This window comes from Vitis riparia, chromosome 4, assembly GCF_004353265.1.
Source record: "Vitis riparia cultivar Riparia Gloire de Montpellier isolate 1030 chromosome 4, EGFV_Vit.rip_1.0, whole genome shotgun sequence".
NCBI lineage: Eukaryota > Viridiplantae > Streptophyta > Magnoliopsida > Vitales > Vitaceae > Vitis > Vitis riparia.
In genome coordinates this window covers 24,283,437-24,309,446 of record NC_048434.1, presented here as the reverse complement: position 1 = coordinate 24,309,446, position 26,010 = coordinate 24,283,437, and the positions used below count along the sequence as shown (strand labels likewise).

The window sequence follows — 26,010 nt, the reverse complement described above, 5'->3', positions numbered from 1 at the left end:
TAGTGATCTTTTATGTCAGACTCTCCCTTTCGGGTTGAACATATAGTGTGATTATAAATATCATTACATTGTCTTCATACTATTAGTTTAGCCCCTCTAATTGAAAATTTCCTGGCTTGCAATATGTTTGGATTGAGTCAATTGTAAAACATTATTTGAAAACTCCAGTTATGCAGGGAAAAAAATCTAGTTAACCTACATATGAAATTAAATGGAAGGACCTCTTCATCTCCATGCTGGGGTTCCAATCCAGAGAAATCTACAGTACGACAGTCCACACGTGCAGGGGTTCCAGTTTTTAACCGGTCAGTTTCAAATCCAAGGCGCTGCAAGTTTTCAGTGAGTCCATGTGAAGCTGACTCACCAGCTCTCCCTGCAGGCATAGAAGTTCTACCAACCCAAATTTTACCGCTCATAAAAGTGCCAGTTGTTAGAATAACAGAAGGAGCATAGAAGTCCATCCCAAAGAATGTTCGAACACCTTCTACATTGTCATTCTTTCCTAGTAGGATATCAGTCACCATCGCCTCTCTAATAGAAAGGTTTGGACAGCTGAAAATAGAAGTAAATCACACTAATTAGAAGGTTATATGCAGCCAATATCCAATAGTCATATATAGGCATTTTCTCTGTATGGTTAAAGAAAAATGTGACAGCTCATGACAAAGTAGAGAATAAATTTCCTTGACAAGGAGGTGTTCTGTTGACAGACAAACTCCTATTACATATTTTACTCCATAGACAATTATTGATTTAGAAGGGTTCATCATCCTTCTCTTGTATGTCCATTTTTTATTTTAAAGAACTTTAATGTTCTGTTGAAATAAATGCTAACTGAGAATTAAATTCTGTTCAAATAAATGCACATTAAAAGTTGAACAAGAAGCTTCCCACCAGATGGTATTTTGCAGCATGTGCTCAATGTAATATGAAATAAGACAGATCATGGAAAAACAGAGAGAAACATGAGTATGTAATATGAAATAGGACAGATCCTGGAAAAATAGTGAGTGAGAGAGGGAGAGACGACTTGGGAATTTGGGGGTGAATGCCATGCATCTTTAGCCAACATACAAGGAAAATGGTAACAGATTCCACATATAAATAATGGACTAAATATCATTTATAGATAAATGCAAATAATAATAATAAAGTGCCAAAGAGGCACACTAAAGTACACAGGACATATACAATGGTCACCAAAAGGCATCAAAAAATGACAAGGGGAACAAAAAAAAACTCATTCCCTCAACAAGAACCCAACCAATCAATGAAGTCGAATAAGGACAATGGTCCTTCACCTATATACAACTTGGTCCAATACATCAAGTTACAAAGAAAACCGGTTCTTAGTCCTTGGCCCTAAAGCTCCTCATTATCAAAAGATCTTCTATTTCTCTCCTTCCACAATGTCTAAAAAAGGCACAAAGGGGTTGCTTCCCACACATTTTTCCATTTCCTTCCAATAAAGGAGTCGTGCCACCCTAGCAAAGTCTCTTTTACAAAAGAGGGTAACACCCAAGAAACACCTAAAAGGGACAACAAAACCTCCCACGACATCCTCGCCGTGTCACAATGTAGCAAAATGTGGTCAATTGATTCCTCTTCAATATGACCAAGAAAACATCTATTAGCCAAAATCCATCCTCTCCTCTGAAGCTGATCTAGAGTCTGTGCTTTTCCCGAAGATGCTTCCCAAGCAAAAAAACACGCCTTAAGAGGGACCCACCCATTCCAAACAACCTCTACTGGAAAAGACAATGATCTCCTAGACTCTAGAATAGTGTAAAGAGACTTAATAGAATCACATTATCTTCCTTGTCTCCAATAACCACTTTATCTTATAGCCTTGACAAGAATCACTCCAAACCCTCAATCTCCCAATCATTTACACACCTAGAAAAACTAGGGGTCCAAACACCCCTCTCACCTAATTGAGTCTATAAATCCGCCACTCACGCCTCTTTTTTTTTTTATAAGTAAAAGGAATTGCATTAATAAAGAGCCAAAAAGCCACAAAGCATATAGGGGGTATACAAGGCGGCTAGGGCCTCAAAAAACAAAGACAAAAAGAATCACCTCCCCTTAAGTGGATGCTACCCACTCCATGAAGCCTATAAGGGAGAAAGCCTCCTCACCTAAATACAATTTGCCCAACTCCACAAATTACAGACAAAAAAATTCTTTAACTTCTGAATATTCAACACCCCCCCTAAAGGCTAATCTATTCCTCTCCTTCCATACCGTCCAAAAAATACACAACGGAATGGAGTCCCAAACCTTTTTCCTTTTCTTCCCCACAAATGAGCCCCTCCAGCTAATTAAGACCTCCTTTACAGTTTCTGGAAAGACCCATTTAACATCTACTAACCCAAGGACAATATCCCACAAAGTTCTAACCACTATACAATGTATAAGGATATGATTTACATTTTCTTCTTCACACCCACTTAAAAAACAACAATTCGGAAGTTGCACCCCTCTTCATTGTGGTCTATCCAGAGTAAGCACCTTCCCCCACGTCGCCTCCCAAGCAAAGAAGGCAACTTTAGTTGGCACCCTAGCCACCCAAATACTTCTTGAAGGAAAGCCTGTATCATTAGGATTGGTCAACAAGCTATAAGCTTCCTTGACCCTGAACTGACCATTTCTTCCTTGCCTCCAAAAAACTGAGTCTTCCTCCAAAGAAGGCCTATGACCCCTCAGCATATGGAGTAAATCCCCAACCATATCTAGCTCTCAATCATTGAAGTCCCTCAAAAAATTTAGGTTCCAACCTTCTTGACCAGAATTTTGGTCCCATATTTCATCAATCGTTGAACTCCTTTGGACAGCCATGACGAAGAGATGAGGAAAACAATGGGACAACGTTGTATCAGTACACCAAACATCTGTCCAAAATCTGATCTTGGTGCCCTTCCTAGCTCGGAATATCATGTTATCCCAGCACCAATCTGATTCTTTCCGAATCTCCTTCCAAACCCCTACTCCAACCGCCCCATTAGCCTTCTTTGGCCTCCATCCAAGACCCTCTTGCCCATACTTCACCTTAATCACTTGTTTCCAAAAATTATCTTTGTCACAAGCATACCTCCATATCCACTTGCCAAGCAAGGCTTTGTTCAACATGGCTAGCTTCCTAAGGCCTAGCCCACCCTTTTCCTTGTCTGTACAAACCACCTCCCAATTAACTAGATGAATTTTCCCCTCCAGATTTCCCCCTCCCCACAGGAAGTCCTTTTACACTTTCTCTAGCCTTCTAGCAACAATCTCGGGCATTCTGAAAATAGACATTTCACAGATTGGCATGTTAGTCAAAGTACTTTTTATTAAAGTGATTCTTCCCCCTTTGGAGATATATTGTCGTTTCCAAAGCACAAGTCTCCTCCTTACTCTCTCTTCCACCCCATCCCACATATAAAGAGCTCTACTAGGAGCCCCTGGAGGAAGTCCCAAATACTGAGAGGGTAAAGACCCCACCTTGCAGCCTAACTCAACAGCCAACTCTTCAATCTCCTCCACCTCTCCAACTGGAATAATTTCACTTTTGGCTAAGTTAATCCTTAGACCTGAAGCCGCTTCAAACCAAAGTAAAATCCAACTTAAGTGAGTTAGATGCTCCTTCCTAGCCTCACAAAACACAATTGTGTCATCAGCAAAAAATAAATGGGAGATGTTCAAAGAGGATCTGCTGCCACCCCTAATATTACACCCTGATAAAAACCCCCCCTCCACAGCTCTCCTAATAAGATCATCCAGCACTTCCATTCCCATAACAAAGAGATAAAAAGATAGGGGATCTCCTTGTCTAAGGCCCTTAGTGCTAGGGAAGAAGCCAGTTGGCATTCCATTAACCAAAACTAAGAATTTGGCTGAGGACAAGCAACTCCACATCCACCCCAGCCACTTAGACCCAAAGCCCATCTTTTGCAAAACCTTCAACAAAAACTTCCAATTGATGCTGTCATAAGCTTTGTCTATGTCCAATTTGCAAATAAGGCCCTTTTCTTTTCCTTTCTGCCACAAGTCTATCACTTCATTTGCAATTAAAGAAGCGTCAAGAATTTGTCTTCCCCTCACAAAGGCATTCTGAGAAGTGGAGACCACCTTTCCAACCACTTTCTTAAGTCTGTTAGCTAGCACTTTAGCCAATAACTTATAAAGCCCCCCCCCCCCCCCAAGAAGACTAATAGGTCTAAAATCTCCAAGGTCCTTAGCCCCACTTTTCTTGGGAATCAAAACCAGAAAAGTATTGTTGAGGCTCTTGAAGAAAGAGCTATGCTCGTGGAATTCCTTGAACATTTCTAGGATCTCATCTTTAACAAAGTCCCAACAACTTTGCCAAAAAGCCATAGTAAAGCCATCCGAACCAGGGGCTTTATCCCCATTCATCTCCATTAAGCCGCATGAATTTCATCCTTTGTAAAAAGCCTCTCCAGATTCTCTGCTTCTTGCTGACTGATTTGATCAAACTGAAGCCTCCCAATGTCCGCCTTCCACCCCGTATCTTCTGATAGCAGCTAATGAAAAGCATTAACAATTCCTTCCCTAACCTCCTGCTCCTCTGATAGCCATTCCCCATTGATCTTAATTTTGTCCAAAGAATTGTTTCTACGATGAGCGTTTGCCATACGATGGAAGAAACCCGTGTTTCTATCCCCCTCCTTCAGCCAGATTTCCCTTGAAAGCTATCTCCAGTGAGTTTCCTCCAGAAGCATCCACTTTTTGTAATTTTCTTTTGCTTCTTTTTTTAACTCTGTTTCCTCCACAGTCAGGCTTCTCTCGCTTTCCATCCGGTCCCAGAAATCCACTTGCTGCAGGGTTGAAGATTTGTTGCAGTTCAGCCTCCCAAAAACTTCTCTATTCCAAACTTTCAGCTTCTGCTTGATTTCCTTCATCTTAGCAGCCAATTTAAAGCTAGCACTGCCCCTGACTTCAATTCCCTGCCACCAGCTATGCATAAGGTCTTTGAATCCCTCAACCTTAAGCCACATATTTTCGAATCTAAATGGAGTCGGGTCTCGTCTTATCCCACCCCCCACTAGCATGATTGGGAAGTGATCGGAAATCGGCCGTGGCAACCTACTTTGGGTAATCCCACAAAATTGGTCTAACCAGCTAGGGGACATAAGAAATCTGTCCAATCTTGCCCAAACCTGGTTATTGTGGCACCCATTCCAGGTGAATTCTCCCCCCTATAAAGGAAGATCCACCAGCCCTAGATCATCCACAATCTCAGCAAATCTCCTCATCGCTGAGCTTATTTGGAACAGGGTGATGTTAAAATCCCCCCTAGGCACCAGGGGTCTTCCCAAAGGCCTCTAATCGCCCCAAACTCTTCCCATAATTCATCCCTTTCCACTTTGGAGAAAGGGCCATAAACTCCCGTGAACACCCAAACAGCCCCATTTTCTACATTCCTAAATCTGCAAGATAAAGTAAAATGTCCCTCCTCCCAATCCAGATGTCCAAAGACCTCTTGTCCCAACAAATTAGAATTCCTCCCGAAGCCCCCTCCGCATTCATAGCTTTCCAATCTAAGAATCTCACAGAGCCTAAACTTCTCACAATACCCTCCGACATAGATTGAATTTTTGTCTCCTGAATATAGAGTAAATCCACCCTCTGGTTCCTTATAAAAGCCTTAATAATTTTTCTTTTGGAGCTATTGTTTGCTCCCCTCACGTTCCAGCTCAAGACTTTTAGCTTCATTGGGCAACTACAATTTGACTCCCTTTGCCCTGTACCGATCCTTTCTGCTTATTCCCCCCTTCATAGTTTATAGAACATTCCAATCTCTTTAACTCCCTTTCGAACTTTGACTTTTCCAGAAGCTCTTTACTATGTATCTTCTCCCATCTCTTTCTGATTTTAATAAAAAAATTCATAATTTCCTTTTTCCAATCCCTCCGTCAGGAATCCCAAGAAATGACTGAATTTTGCCAAACTACTCTCCTCCCATTTTTCCTCGGGCTCATTTCTCACAGCTTGTATGTCAGGTGTGCCAAAGGCCCCTTCCGTCCCCCTGACTTTATCACTGCTTCTCTTGATTACTCCCAAGTCCCTACAGCCACTGACCTTCTCATTGTATCCCTCATACACTGTTAACCACATTGTTTTATCAACCTAAATTTCCTCATCTATATCCCCAGAACAATTGTAAAACTCCGAGCCCGATCAAAATGAAAAGGATTAAAAAAGGGATCCATAATTTTGTTTCATCCATGCATTTTTAAATATAGCATTATGGTAACAAAAATTGCCAACATATTCCTTTTTTCTTATCAAAAACCCAATCAGTATTATACACAGAAACAAGAATGTACTATGAAGGAAGAAAGGTTCTTCACAAAGAAATACAAAAAGAAGGATAAAGATCACCTAACACAACTTCTAGCAAAGATAGCAACTTTAAAAATTTATACCCAAGACAAAGGTAGAGGTGGAGACAAGACCAAGGCATGATGGTCTCAAGGGATCCCCTATAAAGATAGTGGAGGAGACAACTACTCTCTTGGCTAAGGTATTAGCTTTTTTATTTGCCGATCTAATTTCGATTAATTAAGTAATGCTCGTCTCTAGAATGGTAGTATGTCTATGCCCCATTTCCTATACTAAGTTACCCAAGAAAATGTTTACAATGAATCCCCCTCAACTTAAGGCCTGAGACGGTGGATTTAGCCTTTTTTACATCTTCCTGTAATTCTAGAAGTTCAACCTCAACAGTCAACTCAAAACCATCTAGCTTAAAAAAGTCCTAATCATCTGCTTCTATTTGGTGGTCAAACCCATTAGGCTCTGATATCTAAAACCCCCACCCTATTACAAGGAAACCAAATCGATAGTCAGTCTAGCAAAATGATATTGAAGGGTGTTGATGGTAGGTTTAAAATTGTAGAGGCGGCTAACCACAGGGGATGGTGAGTCATCAAGGTCTAAGAGCAAAGAGAATAGAAGGAATAACAAAAGTCTGCAGAGGTCCCAAAGGGGACCTTAGGGGCAATCTCAAGGAATGTTTTGAAGAAACCCCATGATGAAGTGGAGGCCTTAGAAATGAAAGCAAACCACAAAAAGGACTTAATACTAGAAATCCCACAATACTAAAACAGAGAAGGCTTAAGACATGCACAATACTTCCCCCATTCAAGCAATAAAATGGAGACTAGAACAATTGATAGAACTATTAAGCAAATAAACTTGGCTCTCCACTGCCTCTAGTTGAGCCAATTGGAAATTGATACTCTTACTACTATTTTTGCCAACAAAGAAGAAAACTAAGCTTGCCTCTCCACAATGTTTTTCATTTGCAAAGCATAGTCCCTCTTATCAGTTTGTGCACGCAATGCCCGAACAGCAGGACCTCTTGATATGTTTAGAACACGTTTTTGTAAATAACACCTGGAGCATAAAGAAGAAAATGATTTTCAGTTGCACATATCTCTCAATCAAAATCATATTATAAAAAAGGAAAGTTGTTGCTTGAAATTTGTAATCACATGACTTTGGCAAATGCCACAAATGATGCACAGAAAACCAAATTTTGTAGTGAAAAGCCTCAGTAAGTTCACAGTCTAAGCTTTTGAATGGAAGTAACATAACCAGAATACAATTCTCAATTTAAGACTCTTGAGTCAATTAAGGCAAGAGGGCCAATTGCTAGAAACTGGAACCTTTGTCTCAGACAAACAGTGTCCTATTTGAGTCATTTTCATTTATTATAACACATGTTCCTATACTTGAAAATGCAACAACAGTATACCCCCTTTTTCTCTTTCCTTCACCACAGATTATGTTTTTGTCTTCCTCTGCATGAGGTATGCATCATTTGCACAAGAATATTCTTAAGGTTTAAAATTTATGAGTTTATTCTTCCATATATTAAGACCCCTACCTACCATCACACATAAACATCTGCACCACCAGTGTTCAGGTTTGTGTTATAGCTGGGTGCTTTTACATGCATATATTAATCAAAAAATTGCAAACTTATCTACTACAAGTTCAAATTTTTTGGATGCAAGCAACAGTTAAAAAAATTTTGCATGTGAAAGATCAGCCATAAAATAGTAAAGTGTATAAACCAAAATCAATTTACAAACATCAAAGCAAGTAACAATTGCTGTCAGACAAAATTAGACAGCTTTTAGGCATTACCTATCAGCAACTTTTCCAATTTCACCACCGAGTGCATCCACTTCATGTACCAATTGTGACTTTGCAGGTCCACCTACAGCAGGATTACAAGGCTGCACCATACTTCTCTTGGTAAGAAAATATTTTCATAGGCTTGACATTTCTTATGGAACAAAGATATCTCTCTTGAACATGGATTTACAAGATAGATTTGCAGTTACCATAAAGAAAATGTAACATCATGTGGATAAATCAGGTTCAGTTGAACCTGAAAGTGGTTTCACCTTTTAATGATAATAATAAAACAAAATTAGCTATCTATCACAGTGAAAAAAGGCAAGAAAATGGGAATGCAAAGGACATAATCAGCATAAAAAAGCTCTATCTCAAAACAAAGATAAGGTGTTCCTTTTGTTGCCACAACACTCAACACCAGCATGAGTTGGCAACGAGCACCCTGGTTCACAAGTAAAGCAAATGAAGACCATGTGCGAATAGAGTGAACTAAATCCCCTGGATAAATAAATAAACTATTTTAAATACTTGATTTTTACTCAGAGGCGGACAGAAGGGGGGGGGGGGGGGCCACCCCCCTCATCCCCACAACTTGGAAAAAAAAAATTATAGGTAATATTAAAAAAATAATAATGTCCTCCACAAACCGACCCCCCCCCCCCCCCCCCCCTTATTTTTTTTCCTATCTTCTCTCTTCAATTACTAAGACCACCAGTACACTGTACATACAAAAGTGAAAATCACATGTATTAGAGTTCAGATGTATAATGAACAAAATAAGTGTAATAAAAATCACATGCATTTGCCAATTGCCCACCCAAACTTTAAATCCTGTGTCTGCCCAAACAAGCTTTCACAGCCAAAACACACATGGGTAAATCTTAGCTACAGTTGAACACATAAATCAATTGGATAAAACCTTTTATCTATAATGTGAAAACTTCACTTCACGTCAGTAGAGTTTTCTACTGTTGAAAAGAAAAGTTAAGAGTATATGATGAAGATAGAGCCACTAAATATTAAAATACATACCTGCCATGCAATTCTATCAATATTTAGAGTAAGAAGAAGAGTTTTTGCCCCTAAACGAGCAGATGCAAGGGCAGCTTCACAGCCTGCATGGCCTCCTCCAACCACAATAACATCATATCTTTCATTATCTGCCCCAACATTATCATTCCTGCCTGAAATGTAATGAGTACATAAATCATTTTATTGATTTGAAGTTTTAATTCAAGGGAAGTGACAGGCAAACCTAATAAATAAAATTGTTTATGCAAAGGGATAATCTGGAAGTTCCATTAGAACTGTGCTAACTTAGATAAAAATTAATATAAACAATAATGACACAGAACAATCCCCTTATATTCCTCAAGTTTCTTGATGGGATTACAATATTCTATTTCCAGACAATAAATTCTTACATATAAAAATCTCCTTATGAAGCATATTAAATTCATTAAAGGCGACAATATCCAACAAAGTAAAATAAAGTAAACAAATATATAAACAAACCATATATGGAGAACTCTAAACAAACCTATAAATGTGGTGTTGTTATATTGGTAATTTCATCACAATTTAAGTTCTAGTTTAGGTTGGATATCAACTTAAGTTCATAAGATAAATCAATGACAACTTCAGTTCAACGTTGGTGATGCTTGGCCAAAGATAACATTAATTTGATGGCCAAGTTAATGTTGGTAAGGTGAAATTGTTTCAGAATCATACAAGACTGAATTGCTATCATATATTATGAACCATATAGAGGCTCAACTAGCAGTGTGCAGGGAAGTGGGCACGTGCACAGCAATGCTTGCACATATGCACAACTCTGCTGAAAGATCAAGTCTTCTCTAATGCACCTTGTGCACATGCATGAGGGTACTTGAGCATATGTGCAAGGGTGCTTGTGCATGCACAAGGCTGGTCAAAGAAGACATGGTTTCCTTCTTTTCTTGTGCTCATGTGCAAGCTCTCAATATGTCTCTTGCACACATGCACAAGAGGATTTTAAATGTGAACATTGATTTAAAAAAGAATATATTTCTTAAGTCTCCACTTACACACCTAAGCAAATTAATGCACCAGAGAGTGATTCTCGTTGTCTTGCTTGCACATTCTAACAAGAAGCTTGCATACGTGTGCAAGAAAGAGCAGAAAACTCATTTTGAGTGCTCAAATGTTTTTAAAAATTTCCAACTAAAAAGTAGTTGTGAAGCTTGTCATGAACCTCTAAACACCTATAAGGGTTCATCTCATTCGTAACAACTCTCAATAAGCTTGGAGCGAGACCACTTTGAAAGCATTTTCTATGGTTTGAATTAAGCAACCTAGATCTTATGTGAAATTGAGAGAATTTCATCATTGACTTAGATCCAATATGGATCTTGTCTATGATCCTTCTATTCCTTTTGGTGTCAAATCCAAAGTTAGTTTGGAGATCGAATCCAGAGTGATTTTGGATATCCAAGTTAGAGAGACCTCAATAATTGGTGTGAAGCCTACCTTGTGCAATTTCAAGTGAGTAGATGTAACTTTGGGTTGATGAAAAATTAAAGATTGATTGTGAAAAGCATGAGACAAGTAGGTTAGATAAGGATCTTTATTGACTCAGTTTGAATAAGATAGTTCTTTATAATTTGATCTTTCAACAGTGGATTTTTAAGTAGCCAAGGCAACTCATGGTTTTCACCTCACGACTAGGTATTCCATTTAATTATTGTCTTCTTATGGTCAAGAGTGTATGATGGAATTTAGATTTGAAAATCCAACACACTTTATCAATGCAGATTAACAATGATCACTAAGACAGAGATCTTCAAGGTTAATTGCAATACATATCCTAATTAAGATCTTGATATATATCATTAATTGAGACACTTTGAAGTGATCTTTTAAAACTCTCAAACAAAACCTCCTCCCAAGACACTCCTCCTTTTGCTCAAGTTGTCTAACACGAATACTTTCATACTAAAATGGATCATAAGTTGATGTCTTAGAGAACTCACCTACCACAAGATATGCCTAGCCAAGGAATCTTGAGTCTTGCGTTGATCATGATACAAGTACTAATTAGAGTCTTCCTTTTCATCTATAGCATTATGTACAATGAGAAGGAAAAGTTAGTTCAACACCTTCTCAAGCGATTAATCTTCTCTAATAACCATTACTTGTTTCTTAATCACCATACCACACCTAATCAATGAAGTTATATCAAAACTTCCATCAACCACCTATTGCTATTCCACAAAGCAAAGATTATTTGAAGCAGACTCAAAGTTTAATTTTCAGTGCCACTCTTACTACAAGACATACCCTTTTATTTCAAAACAAATTATTCATGGGCATAAAGGTAACCCTAGCTATAAAAATAAAAAATAAACACACACACACACTAAAATATACTAATTTTATAAAGCTTCTTGACAAAAAATTTCAAGAAAACACAATCGATGCAACTAGCCTTACACACCACCGACAATATAATACCAACACCTCATTCCATCACTTCCACAACAACACATCACACTACACCAGCCTAACCACAGGTAAAACACCAATACCATGGTCAAGTTACCACCAAAACCGCAATGCACACAAGTGCTTTGTACCACTTATCCACTCGATCTGAAAAAGGAAATGAGCACTTTCATTTGGGAAAGGAGGGTTAAAAAAGAAAGTAGGAATTAGCCAAAAAAAAATGTATTGTCTCTTACACATAACCAACCTTCTACGAAACCTCTCTTCCACACAATCCCAAGTTGCCACTAATTTAAACAGTGCACCCAAAGAGAGGCCCAAGTAAGTGGACGGGAGACTAACCACCTTGCATCCAAACTCATAAACAAGGTCATCAATATTTTCCACCCTTCCCATAGGAATTAATTTGTTTTTATCTAAATTTGTTCTCAATTCCAAAATGGCCTCAAACCACATAAGCAACCAACAAAGATAGGTCATCTAATCTTAAGAGACTTAGTAGAATACCAAGGTGTCATCAACAAACAACAAATGAGAAATCTAAACCCTTTTTCCAATCTAAACCTCCATCCACTGCCCTCTTTAAAAGGCAATTGAACACCTCCATTGCAATCACGAATAAATAGAGTGAGAGAGTATCCCCCTACCTCAAACCCCTTGAGCTTTGGAAAAAGCCTGTTAGGGTACCATTGACCAAAATAGAGAAATTTGCTATGGAAATACACCACTTGATTCACTCAATTCATTTCTCCCAAGACTCATTTTTTGCATAACCGAAAAAAGGAAAGTCCAGTCTACATGATCATTAGGCTTTCTTTAATATGCGAGTTGCTACCGTGTGGTTTACAAATAACTTAGTTTCAACCCAAATATGAATCGCTTAATTCGGCCAATGCACAGGATGACTCAAAGTTATAAACACCATGTCTTGGATTTAATGAAAATGGAAGGAAAAAAATAATCTCTAAATTTTGTCAAAGATTCTCCTCATCGTTCAATTAAACATGTCTCAATATATGAGTAAAAATAAGAAATTCAAAATGTTTTAAGAATGTTAACTTTTAACATTGTCGTAAACCAATCCGCTTGCTTTTATGACTATTTAGATAATGTCAATTTCATAAATGTTTTATTTTATTAATTTTTCAAGTTCATCTAATTCTAACTATTTTTATAAAAAAATTTAATATTGTTTTAGAACTATTTGAGCTATTTAATTAGCATATTATGTATATCACCCAATATTGATTCGAGGTATTAGGACCAATGCACCTCAAAACCTGCTAAGTCAGTAAGCAATACCACAACTTTGAATCATGAACACAAAAGAATACAAGATTCAAAGTCTTTTTCTTTTTCACCTTTTTCTTGAGCAACCAAACATGCCATGAAGTAAAAGTTTAAGAAACATAAGTTTCTAATTTCTAACTCTAGCTTCAATCCTAGAAAAATATTACCCTCTCATACTCCTCAAGTGAATCTCAATTTCCACCAAAATTAAGAATTCATTGGCAAAATTTGACACTCACTTCAAAAATTTTCTAACAGAACATACCATTCTCAAAATTTAGGGGAAATAAAATTTTAAATAGCATGAGCTTCTAGTCCTTGACTTCCACTTCAATTCAAACAACAAAATACCCCACTCCTTAGTTGAACCTCAAATTTAATCAAAACTATCAATGCACAAGCAAATTTAATCATAGTTTGGTAGGTAACAAAAATGGGGGAAATAGAAGTAACTAAAATACAAAAGGGTACAACAATTAAAATCGTCTTCTATTTTTCATCATTTTTCTCACCAACCGAACATAGCATTATTAAAATTTGGGATCAACAATAATTTTAAGCAACATAAACTCTTAGTTTCCTGTCCCAACTTCAATTTTGACAATAAATTATCCTCTCACACTCCTTGGTTGAAGGTTGAACCTAAATTCAATCAAGTTTCAATACCATTCCAAAAATTTTCTTGTTTATGATACAATTCTTAGAGGCAAAAAGTGGGAAACAAACTAATGCAACTAGACTACCGAACATAAACAAATTCAAAATCCTCCCTTCTTTCCATAGTTTACTTAGCAAGCAAACATGTTGTTATCAAAATTTTGGGAGAAATAAAAACTTTAGGCAACATAAACTTCTGCTTTACCAATTCAGCTTCAATTCTAAAAAAAATTACTTACTCCCACTCCTTAGTTGAACCTTAAACACAACCAAATTATCAATATATTGGCAAATTTCCATAGGCATTTAAAAAAAAAAATTGTGAGCATCCAATCATTTTTTTTTATTTTTTTTTTTTGGATAGACAACAAGATCATGCATTAAGAAGCAGCCAAAAAAGCGCAGGCATGCCCTACATATACAAGCAATGTACACAAAAGCAACCTAAAGCAAGCAACAAACAAAGAAAACCTACAAAAACATGGCAAAGTTAATGACAATAAAAAGCATCTAGGAAATCAAAATAAAGGGGTTCTCCAACTCTAAAGAATCTCGAGACCACTCTAAGAGCAACCAAATGAAGAAATCCTTTAATCACTAATCTGGAAGCTCTTCATCTTCAAAAGTCCTTCAGTTGTGCTCTTTCCAAATACACCAAAATAAGCAAATTGGGGCCAAGTGTCAAACAATTTTTTTTCTTCTTATGTAGCCCCTACCTTACCACTATAGGAGGAGATTTCTCATCAAGGTAAGAAACACACAAACCAAACCAAAGACTGCTAAGAAAAAGGTCCACAGCTTTCTCGTCTTGTCACAATGAATGAGTATGTGATCGGTTGATTCTTCACTATCTTTACAAAGGCTACATCTGTTGACCATTTGTCATCCCTTCTTCATTAAAATGTCCCCAATTAAGATCTTCCCCCAAACAGCTTCCCAAAAAAAAAGCAAGTTTTAAGAGGAGCACAAGATCCCTAGATCTTCTTTGCCTGGAAAAACTAAATTATTCTCTAGCCTTAGGGAAATGTAATACAACTTGACACTAAAATTTCCCCACTTATCATCTTTCCAAATTAAAGTGTTCCTTCCTTGCACTTTTAATGGGTGAAAAAGCTCCAAAAAAATGGGTAACCTCCTCCATCTCCCAATCTTGGAACGGTCTTCTACATTGATCCTCCCAACACCTACACCTACCCATTTCTCTTCCCATAAGTCTACAACTGTAGCATTTTTGTGGGAAGCTGTCCTGAAAAGAGTAGGGTATGCATCTTTCAACTTAACCTTCTCCACCTACTTGTCTCACCAAAATCTTGTACGTTGATCGTTCCCTATTTAGATAGAAGTTCTAACACTAAATTCTTCCCACCCTTTTCTAAAATCCTTCCAAAGGCGCATCTCAAAGGAATTCCTCACCCCTCTAGTAGTCCATCCCCCCTCCATCTTCCTAAATTTTCCACAAATGATCTTCCTCCACAAGCTCTTATGATCAATAGAAAACCTTCATAACCATTTGCCTAGCAAGGCTTGATTGAGACCCTCCAATCTTCTTAACCCCAGCCCTCCATTTTTTTATCCTTACACACATCTGGCCAATTTATCAAAATACATCTTTCTCCTTTCTCTCAAATCTCCTCATAAAAGGTCTCTTTGAATTCTTTCTAATCCAATCCTCACTTTTCTAGGGACTGTAAGGAGGGACATAAAATAGATAGGAAGATTTGATAGAGTACTCTTCATAAGGACTAGTCTTCCTCCTTTGGATAGGTATCTTTTTTTCCAAACAATCAATTTCCTTTCAAATCTCTCCTCAATTGTATCCCAAACACCACAAAGTTTGTGAGGGGGCCCAAGGGGTAAGCCTACATAAGAAGTAGTAAGTTTTCCTAATTTGCACCCAAAGAGAGAAGTTGCTCTATCTACAAACTTTGTCATCCCCACTAGAATAATTTCACTTTTTTGCATATTTATTTTCATTCCTAACACTAACTGAAAGTAAATGACAATTCACTTCCAATATTTCAACTAATCTACATTATCCTCACAAAAAAAAAAAAAAAGGTATTATCTGCAAACAATAGGTGTGATGATTGTGTTTCTTCTTTCCCTCTACCCTCTATCTTAAAGCCCTTAATGAAACCTCCCTGCTTAGCCTTTGCAATTAAGTCATTGAGGACTTCCATCACCAATACAAAAAGATTGGGTGAGAGAGGGTCCCCTGCCTCAAACCTCTAGAGGTCAGGAAAAAATTTGTGGGGGTGCCATTAACAAGAATTGTTGATCTCATAGAAGAAATACAAAAGAGAATCCACTATCTCCATTTGAGGCCAAATCCCATCTTTTCTAAGACTAGAGAAGGAACTTCTAGCTTACATGATCGTAAGCCTTTTCTATATCAAGTTCGCAAACTAAGCTTGCATTGGAACTACGCTTCCTTGAGTCAATAGTCTCATTTGCAATCAAGGCAGCATCCAGAATCTATCTACCCCCATAAAAACATTTTGACCGTTTGACACCACCTTGCCAACCACCATTTTCAACCTATTAGTTAAGACTTTTGCTAGAAGCTTATAAAGACTCTCCTACAGGCTAGCCTAAAATCCTTCACGTCAGCAGCCCTTCCTTTCTTAGGAATAAGAACTAAAAACATTGCATTAAAGCTATGAGCCATGGAATTCTTCAAATGGAACTCCTCAAATAACTGCATCACTTCCCTGCCTACTATAGGCTAAAAAAACTTCCAAAATGTCATTGAAAATCCATCTAGCCCTAGCACCTTGTCACCCCCAATTTTGAAAGCGTTATTTTTTTTTTTTTTTTTTTTTTTTTTTGATTGGAAACGACACAAATATTTATTGATAGATAAAATAAGTACAAAAGAAGGATGAGGAATCCTCCTGCCAAAGAAAGCTAAACTAAAGAAAAATACACTGAAACACAAGCAAACACTCTAAAAATTCCTCTCCCTAAGGAGTACACACTGCTATCCAATCAAGTTGTATCACATTAAGGGGGGTCCCCTTAAAAACCTTGGAACAATAAGCCCAAAGAGAAGCAAGGAAAATAATAGAGTCCCAAAGATACTCTGAATTCCTTGCTTTATCCTCAAAAATCCTCGCATTTCTTTCCCACCACACAATCCGAATAAGAGCGGTGCTTGCCGCTTGCCACAAGGCTATCCCCCTCTTAGACGAACCAAATCCATTAAATTTGATGTGCATCATGTCAAGGATGCTCCTCGGGGGACCCAATCCATCTTAGCTAACTGAAATAGCATGTGCCACAACCCAATCGTCAAGGAGCAATGAAGAAAAATATGATCAGCTGATTCCCCATGCTTCATGCACAGAATACAAATATCCGGACTAAGGGCTTTGTAGGGTCTTCTCACTTGTAGCATGTCATTAGTATTCACCTTCTTGTGTGCCACTAACCAGATGAAGGACTGCACTTTGAAAGGAACTTGAGAATTCCAAACGAACTTAGAAGGAAAAACCTGAGGAGATCCAGAAAATTGGGATAAAGCTAGAAAGAAAGATTTAACTGAAAAAAGCCCTGAAGAAGATAAGGGCCAAAATCTGGCATCCGGAACCAAAGGAGATAAATGCAATCCATCGAGAGATCGCATGAGGCCTTCTAAGTCCTCTATCTCATAATCTGACAGGTTACGACGGAAATTTAAATTCCAAGAGAAAGGACGAGTAGGACCGAGAACTGAAGAAATAGGTATGTTTTTATCCAAGACTACTCTAAATAGACTTGGATATTGAGAACCCAAAGGTTGGTCCCCCCACCACAAATCTTCCCAAAACCGAATTCTTTCCCCATTTCCTACCACAAACCGAGTAAACGAGGAAAACTCCTGAAAGACTTGAGTAATAGCCTTCCAAGGACAGCGATGTGACCATCTGACTAATGTGTTAGCATCCCAACCATTGGAGTGTGAACCATAAATGCTAAGTATGACCTGATGCCATAGAGTTGAACCTTCTCTAGGGTACCTCCACAGCCATTTCCCTAAAAGAGCGAGATTCCTCATAGAAATATTCCCAAAACCCAAACCCCCTATTTCCTTCGGTTTACACACGACATCCCACCTTACTAAATGATCCCTTTTGCCTTCCCCAATCCCTGACCATAAAAAATCCCTCTGCAACCTCTCGATTTTTGCAGCGACTGAAGCAGGTAACTTAAATAAAGACAGAAAGTAACAGGGCATATGGGTAAGGCAAGATTGGATGAGAGTTATCCTCCCTCCGAATGATAGGTATGCCTTTTGCCATCCATCTAATCTTCTTGAAATTCTCTCAATCACAGGATCCCAAAATCCCCCTGCCCTGGGGTTCCCTCCCAAAGGAAGACCCAGATAGAGTATAGGCCAGCCTGAAGCCTTGCATTCAAGTGTCTCAGCCAATCTTGAAATATGAGCTTGATCCAAATTGATACCATAAATATTACTCTTGTCTAGATTGACCTTAAGCCCAGAAATATGCCCAAAAGCTAACAAAAGACTCTTGAGAGTCTGCAAGTCTTCCTCCCTAGTGTTAGAAAAAAAGATGGTGTCATCGGCAAATTGCAAATGAGAAACCCTAGTTCTGTTTCTACCCACCCTGAAACCCTCCAACATATTTCTCTCCTCTGCTCTCAAAAGCATCCTACTCAATGCATCTGCTACTAAAGTAAACAAAAAGGGGGATAAAGGGTCGCCTTGTCTTAATCCTCTCGATGCCTTAACCCAACCTTTAGCGCTACCATTCACCAATACTGCATAAGAAACCGATGACAAACATCCATTCATCCATTTTCTCCATTTAGGACTGAACCCCTTCTTCTCCAACACTTGATCTAAAAAATCCCACCTTACGTGATTGTAAGCCTTTTCAAAGTCAATTTTAAAGACAACACCTTCCTCCCCTGATCGTCTTCTCTCATCTACTATCTCATTTGCTATGAGAACCGCATCCATTATTTGTCTCCCTTGAACAAAAGCGCCTTGAGTAGAATGGATGGTTTCATGTAAAACCCCTCTAAGACGCCCTGAGAGCACTTTGGCTATTATCTTATAGAGACTAGTGATCAAACTAATGGGTCTAAAATCTGAGATTTTCTTTGTCGTACTCTTTTTGGGCAAAAGAACAATGAAAGAGGCATTAGTGCTTTGATTGATAACTCCGCTCCTATGAAATTCTGCAAACACTCTCACTAAATCCTCCTTAATCACATCCCAACAGTCTTGGAATACTGCAATAGTAAAGCCATCGGGCCCCGGAGCCTTGTCCCTATCCATCTGAAAAATGGCTTTAGAAATCTCTTCTTCAGTGAAAGGGGCATCCAACCTTATCGCGCTCTCTTCCGAAATAGGGACCAATCTAATCCTTCAATACTCCAAGACTCTCCTATAGGACTCGCATAGAGATTTTCAAAGTAAAGTAAGATCTCCTCTGTGATTCTCTCGGCATTATTCAACACTAAGCCCCTTTCATTTTCCAAAGTCTTGATATATTTCCTATTTCGCCTGCCATTAGCCACTTTATGAAAAAACTTAGAGTTGCAATCCCCTTCCTTAACCCATTTCACCCTAGCTTTTTGTCTCCAATGGATTTCCTCCCTCAAAATTAATTCCTCTAGCTCCCCTTTTCTTAAGACTCTTTGATCTAACAATTCAGAGGTGAGACCCCCATCCTGCTCAATGGCGTCAAAGATAGCTAAATCCTTGAGGATACTTTTTTTCTTTTCATTAAGCTCTCCAAAAGAATTCTTATTCCATTCCTTCAATTTGGCTTTAACAAATTGTAATCTCCTCATGAACTTGTGGCCTTCCCAACCGTTTCCTTGAAAACCCCTCCACCAGATTCTAAAATTATCCTTGAAACTAGGATGTTGCAACCACATGTTCTCAAATCTAAAAGGTGTTGGGCCCCACATGAACGGGTTGGTATCCAAAGCAATTGGCCAATGATCCGAGGTCCTTCTGGTAAGGGTTTCTTGAATGCCTTGGGGAAAGAGCTGCCCCTACTCGTTTGAGTAAAGAAAACGGTCCAATCTCTTACACACGGGAGACTCTTGCATATTTGACCAAGTGAATGATGCGTTCCGAAGAGGTGGATCAAGCATTTCACATTCTCTAATAAAACTATCAAAGTCCCTCATGCTTGAAGTTAGTCTAGAGCCCCCCAATTTTTCTGTACTTCTCCTTATGACATTAAAATCACTGCCCACACACCACAACGGAAAAGTTAGACCATAAATGTCATGAAGTTCCACCCAAAAATCCTTCCTAAGTGAGGGACTATTTGGACCATAAACTGCAGAAATCCAAAGAGATCCACAGCCCTCCAAGGCAAACTTGACCGATATTGAGAAAGAGCCTAATACCACTTCCTCCTTGCACAACTTTTTTGAGTCCCAAATGAACAAAATCCCTCCTGATGCCCCACACGCTGGGAGAATAACCCAATCCTTATTTCTGACCGTCCAGACACTGCCCACTAGCCTTCTGTCACACTTCTCCTTTTTTGTTTCCTGAATCATCACAACATCCGGATTCTCTGACCTAAGGAAATCTTTAATCACCCTACGCTTAATCCTCGAACCCAAACCTCTAACATTCCAACTGATGATTTTCATGGAAAAACACTCAGGCCCTAACCCTCCAAACCAAATCCACCTGGATTCAAACGCCTATGGGCCTCTATTCTTCCTCCTAGAGTACACCTTAATGTCCAGAGAGCATAGAACCTCTCGCACTTTAGCCATTTTCCTAGGGGACAGGCCATCGATAAGAAAGTCTTCCGGTGGGGATGCCACATTAACCCCCGGACTGCCTGACATCAGGTTAGAAGACTTCCCAGGGGTAGATCTCTCGGACATCTGGTCAAAAACAGCTCTCTGATTCTCCTCCTCAACATGGACAGGGATGCCATCAAAATTTAAAGGGCCAACATCACCTATTTCAGGAAAAATTTTAAATTTACCTTGATTTACCGAAGGAGACTGGGGAAAAAATTCTGAATTTGGGAGATGAGGACCAGAGGGACCCGGTAGAGTCTTTTCCAGATTACAGAAAGAAGAAGAATAAGGCTCGGGTGGCTGAGAAGAAAAAGGCAGACTTTCCTCCAAGTTTTCCACTCCCGGAATTTCACAATTTTCTCCCAAAATGATTTCCTTACCTCTGGTTCTTGGAATAGAAGGTGATACCATGACTGAAGAACCACAAGGATCGTACCCCGCTCGGCCCGTAAATCCTCCTTTGTCGTCTTCGATTTGGGATTTTCGCGGGTCCATCTCTCCACTTGACGTCGAGCTCTCTTCCTTTGACCAGCTGTTGCATTTCCTAGGCAGAAGACAACGGAAGATGGGACTGTCTCTGATACCTTGAGATCCCAACCCGCCGTCCACTCCCAGATTGCGAGCTTCGCGACGAGGCGCTGCGTTCCGTAGGGGAAGAGGCTCGCTGCTACTCCGTTGTCCAAGACGGCGAGCCGCGCTTGGAAGGAAGGTTTTGGACCACGTCTTCCTTGAATCCGTCGTCTTTTCCCCTTGCGTGAAGACTTCCATCTGAACCAGTGGAGCTTTCCCCTTCCTCGCTGCGCTTTCTTCCTCTCGAGGCCTACCTTTCATGCCAGAGGACCTCGATCCTCCTAGAAATTGGCCCAACCCCGACGGGCCTATTGACTTATAGCCCACAGTCCGACGCCCGTAACAATCGTCTTCTGTTTCTGAAAGCGAGCTAGGGTTGGGTAAAGTCTGGGCCTGTAACTCATCGGCCCGACCATCCTCTCCAAGTATTACCTCGACGTCGGCCCTCTCATCGCCTGAACATAGCTGCGTGGTCGCTTTTGCAGAGGAGCCCACGCGCTGGAGAGAAGAAGATGATGCCGCTGCGTCATGGGCTTGAGGGACGTCTGGGCCAGCTTGCAGCCCACGACTCCTTCCCCCTCTTTGGGCCCTTGCTGGATGGGCTTTAATTGAAGTCTCAGGCACTATGGGCCCAAGAAAATTCTCTTCTACTAAGCCCAATCTGCTCCCTTCCTTTCCTTTCTCCCTTTTGGCCGCCATGCTTTTACTTGAGCACCGATAGCGTGCCCGAGGAAGAAGCTCCCTACTGTAGCACTCATTACCCCTGATGCTAACTCGTAGCCCCTCTGCAAATTTTGTCGTCTGAGAGACGCAACCCTCTTCTTTCAACCACTCGTACTTGCAGTGGGATGTCTCGGACTTGACCGTGTCGTCTTCACCCTCTTCTCCGATGACTGAAACTGCCACTGTATGTTTCCAGGCCCCGTCTTCCACCTCAAGCAACGCTGGAAGCACGACATTAGGATGCATCTCCACCCACAGCTTCACCTTCGTCAAGTCCAACAGCTTCACGGTTTCCCTAGCTACCTCCGTCACCCTCCCCCACTTCTTCAAGATGAATTTCAGCTGGTCTTCCTCCCACAAATGAAAAGGAAGACCTTTCAACACTAACCAGCCTCGTCTGAATTTTCCAGGAATAATCATATTTTCACTTGGCGCCCATCTTCTTAGGAGAACAGGCCTTCCTTTCACTAAAAGTCTCTCCTGCTCCTGGAACCATATTGCTCTTCCTGCTGTACTCACAAAGAAACACCCCTTGAAGGCGGAAATGGGATTTATAGACACCATACCTTTCACACCCATCATCCTCGCAATGGCCTTGCCTTCATGAGTCCAGTCTTGGACTTTTTCTTTGCATTCACATATTACGGCTCTGGCCCATTTTCCAGCTGATAATGGAACTCCACTCCTACTTCCATCCTCTGCAACCACCTCTGCGTATGACCGACCACCTCTATATATGCTTTTATTCATCTGAGTATTGCCAAATGTCTTCTTCAACTCTACTCCGACTTGATCTGAATAATCTTGCACTGAAAGAATCGCCCTCCTAAGGACTTCCCATCCATTACCTTTAACACCCTCGGGGATGACAAGAAGAAGAGGTTTCCTTCTTGTAGCAATCTCTGTGATTTTCATGAATCGCCCTCTATTGTTGAAGCAAATCTCCATCAAATGAAACTTATTCTCGCCCCTGAACTTTCGTGTAAATCCCCTGGTTTTCTCCAACTCCACAGCTTTCTTCAACTGCTCCGTTAACCAATCCATCTCCTCCCTTCCAAATCCTACTGATACCACAAAACCACGGCTCCTTTCTGTTACTGATACCCAAGTTCCACCATTCGATCCTTCAAACTTTACCTGAAAAGACTTTTTTTCCACTTCAAACTCTTCAACTTTGCACTTCATCATGCCAGATTCACTTCCACTTCTGCAACACAAAAGCTTGAAAGAGAATAAATCTGAGCATGAGAATAATCTCCTCATCAAATGATCCTCCAAAATATGACCTTCAATCCATCTTCCATGTAATAGATCGAACAGGATGAAGTATGCTTGATGACCTTAAAAAATAGCCTTCTGAAGATACCATTAGAAATTCTTGACCAGATAGTTAGCATCCCCAATTTTGAAAGCGTTATGATCACCTCCTCTAAAGATTCAATGCTCTTGAATAGTTTTGTTGCCAAATCACGTCTTCTCGCTTGGAGTTCTTTAATCACTACTTTAAAATGGAAAAAATACTACCTTATTAAGCTCCTCCTCTTTTTCTACTTGACCACAACTAATAGTGAGACTACTGGTGAAATTTCTATTTCTCCTTGCATTAGCCATGCGGTGAAAAAAATTGGTGTAATTATGTCCTTCCTTCAACCAAAAAGCCCTTGACTTTTGCCTCCAAGAGGTTTCTTCTAAAATAGCTAGGTAACTGTACTTATCTTTGGCAATTTGCTAGCTTCTCCTATCCTCCTCGAACAGGGTTCTTAGCCTTTCTACACTATCCCAATGGTTTATCACCTCCAAAGCAAAATCCTTCTTGGCTGAGACATTATCAACCACCTCTTTATTCCACTTATTTAAGCCATTTTTCAACGCTTATAAGTCTACCACCACTCTTTGATTTTATCTGAAAAGCCTTCCACCTTTGACCACATGTTTTCAAATTTGAATGGTCAGACAATGGTCTTGGCAGCAAAGATTGAAGGCCCTAAAATGTGATCCTCCCAATCTCCATAGTTTACTTAGCAAACAAACATGCTGTTATCAAATTTTTGGGTGAAATAAAAACTTCAAGCAGTATAAACTTCTTGTCTACCACTCCAGCCTCAGTTCTAACAAAAAATTACTCTCTCCCACTCCTTAGTTGAACCTTAAGCACGACCCAAATTATTAGTATATTAGCAAATTTCAGTTGGCATTTGAAATTTTTTGCTGATCATCCAATCATCCATGTTTCACTTTGTTTGGGGAAAAAAGAAGGAATAGAAAAAGCAAATCAGAACACAAAAGACTACAAATTCAAAATTCTCTCTTTTTTCCCCTCTTTCCATCATTTTTTTCAACAACTTATAGCACAAAATCATCAAAACTTTGTGAGAAATAAAATCTTAAAGCAACATGAACGTCTAATTTTTTTACTTCCGCTCCAATTCTACCAAGATCAACATCTTCTGCTCGGGATAATAACAAAAAAAATGTATCGAATTTATCAATAAGTTGGCAAATTTCAACCCTCATTTCAAAATTGTGTCCCTCACGGTTTGGTTGATAACAGATAAAGTGGGAAAACAGAAGTAACTGAAAAAACAAAAAACAAAAAAAAAAAATGAAAAATGAAAAATATAAGATCCTAAAATTCTCTTTCTTTCGTTCCATTTTTCTCAGAGCATTTCTCTCAAAGCCGAACGGGTGTCCAATAAAAGAACTGCAATCATAATAAACTAAAAAACCGTACCATAAGTGGCGGAAGTGGCGGCAACGGTGAAGTTGCAGGTGAAGAAAGTGAAGGTTCGACGTGGTTTTCGGCGAGAAGTGAGATGACAAGGGTTGCTAAGAATTCGAGGAAAGCGAGGAAAGAGTGAAGGGAAAGGGAAGTGGCGGGGGAGGCGCGTGAGGTGAATACTCATCGCTAGGGCCATGGAATGGATGGGAAAGATGAAACGCAAGGATAAATACCTATATATATCCATAATTCCTAATTGTTAAGTGAGAAAAATGTACTCTGCTTTTCTGAAATTGGCAAAAATTTAGGGGCATAAATGTCAATAAAAGTTTTGCATATGGCTAGGAGGAAAATATCAGAATTTTCCCAAATTCTGCTTGGTTGGATTATATATATGCCAAATTGTTACTGTGCCAAACTCGTCCTAGAAAGGGTAGTCGGGTTTTATTTTGAGTTTTAAATCTATCCTAGTAAAATAGCAATTTATCTGAGGTGATCCCTATCGGGTTGAGCCCGTTGTTAGCCGATGTTAAGCATTTTTAGGTTTATAAAAGGTTGGGGTGATTACTCACTAAGTTTGTCAATCTGCTATTAGGCTCTAAATTAAGACCTTAAAATGAGTTCAATTTTCAAAACCATGTCTAGGCAAATCCAAAATTTTCAAGAAGTTGTAGTAAACAGTGAAGAGATCAATTATCCTAAGACCCAAAATGATTTAGATGATTGGAAGTTACCCAAGGTATCTAATAAAAAAATTTGTAAGAAATGAACCTTTAAGGCCTTTAAAGACTACACCATTAAGACACTTGAATGGACCATAAGCTTAGAACAAGAAGATCAAGTGATAAGACTCTTGGACAGTAGATAAAGACATAAGAGATACGATAACTTTATACACTTTGGTATGATTCAAGTCGTAGCTAAGTCTTTGACAATAATTGGTTTAAACAACTCAATTGTCGTTCCCTATTAGACTTTTGGTTTTTCAAATATCTCAATATTTTTCTAAGAACTTTATAATCAATAATAGGTTCTCCAAGGTTAAAAGAACAGTTAATAATACCACTCAATTCATAATAGAAAGAAGAAAAGTTCTTATTTTCAAGCATCTTAATATTCTCAAATTTGGTGACAAGCATTTGCAATTTAGAGATCTTTACAGCAAATGTACCTTCATGAGTAACTTAGAGTATTTCTCATGCTTCCTTTGCACATTTACAATTTGTTATCCTATGAAACTCATCTAGATAAACTATGTTAAAAATACTAAATAAAGCCTTAGCATTGGTTTTACTACCTTCATTGTCGGCTTTGTCTCATTCGTGTTTAGGTTTCAGTTCTCCTGTTGATCTTCCTTAAGCATCAAGGATCAATGGGGGACCCCATATTCTATTGAATTCTATACCCTTTTGCCTTGCATTCTAAGGAAAAACATCATTCAAGCTTTCCAATGGGAATAGTTACTCCCATCAAAGTAGGCTAAACTATTCAAAGGTGTTTTTGTCTTTGAATGTTCCATATTGGACTTATAGGATCAATAAAAATTGAATTTTTTATCCTATATGAATAATAAAAAAAAAATTGATTTTAATCGAATAGGATTAAGAAAATTTTAAAATTTAATCAATAAGATA

General features: G+C 39.1%; 1 protein-coding gene across 1 annotated transcript in view; it reads right to left on the bottom strand.

The window, feature by feature from the left end:
* Positions 1 to 24,575, bottom strand: part of LOC117913582 (tRNA uridine 5-carboxymethylaminomethyl modification enzyme MnmG) — a 64,688-nt gene extending 40,113 nt beyond the window's left edge. Inside the window, 5 exon segments of the mRNA XM_034828585.1 lie at positions 222 to 552; positions 7,285 to 7,398; positions 8,155 to 8,246; positions 9,181 to 9,332; positions 24,389 to 24,575. Of these exon segments, the coding sequence (XP_034684476.1) occupies positions 222 to 552; positions 7,285 to 7,398; positions 8,155 to 8,246; positions 9,181 to 9,332; positions 24,389 to 24,572 (873 nt within the window). The 5' untranslated portion in view covers positions 24,573 to 24,575.
* Positions 24,576 to 26,010: the final 1,435 nt, after the last annotated feature.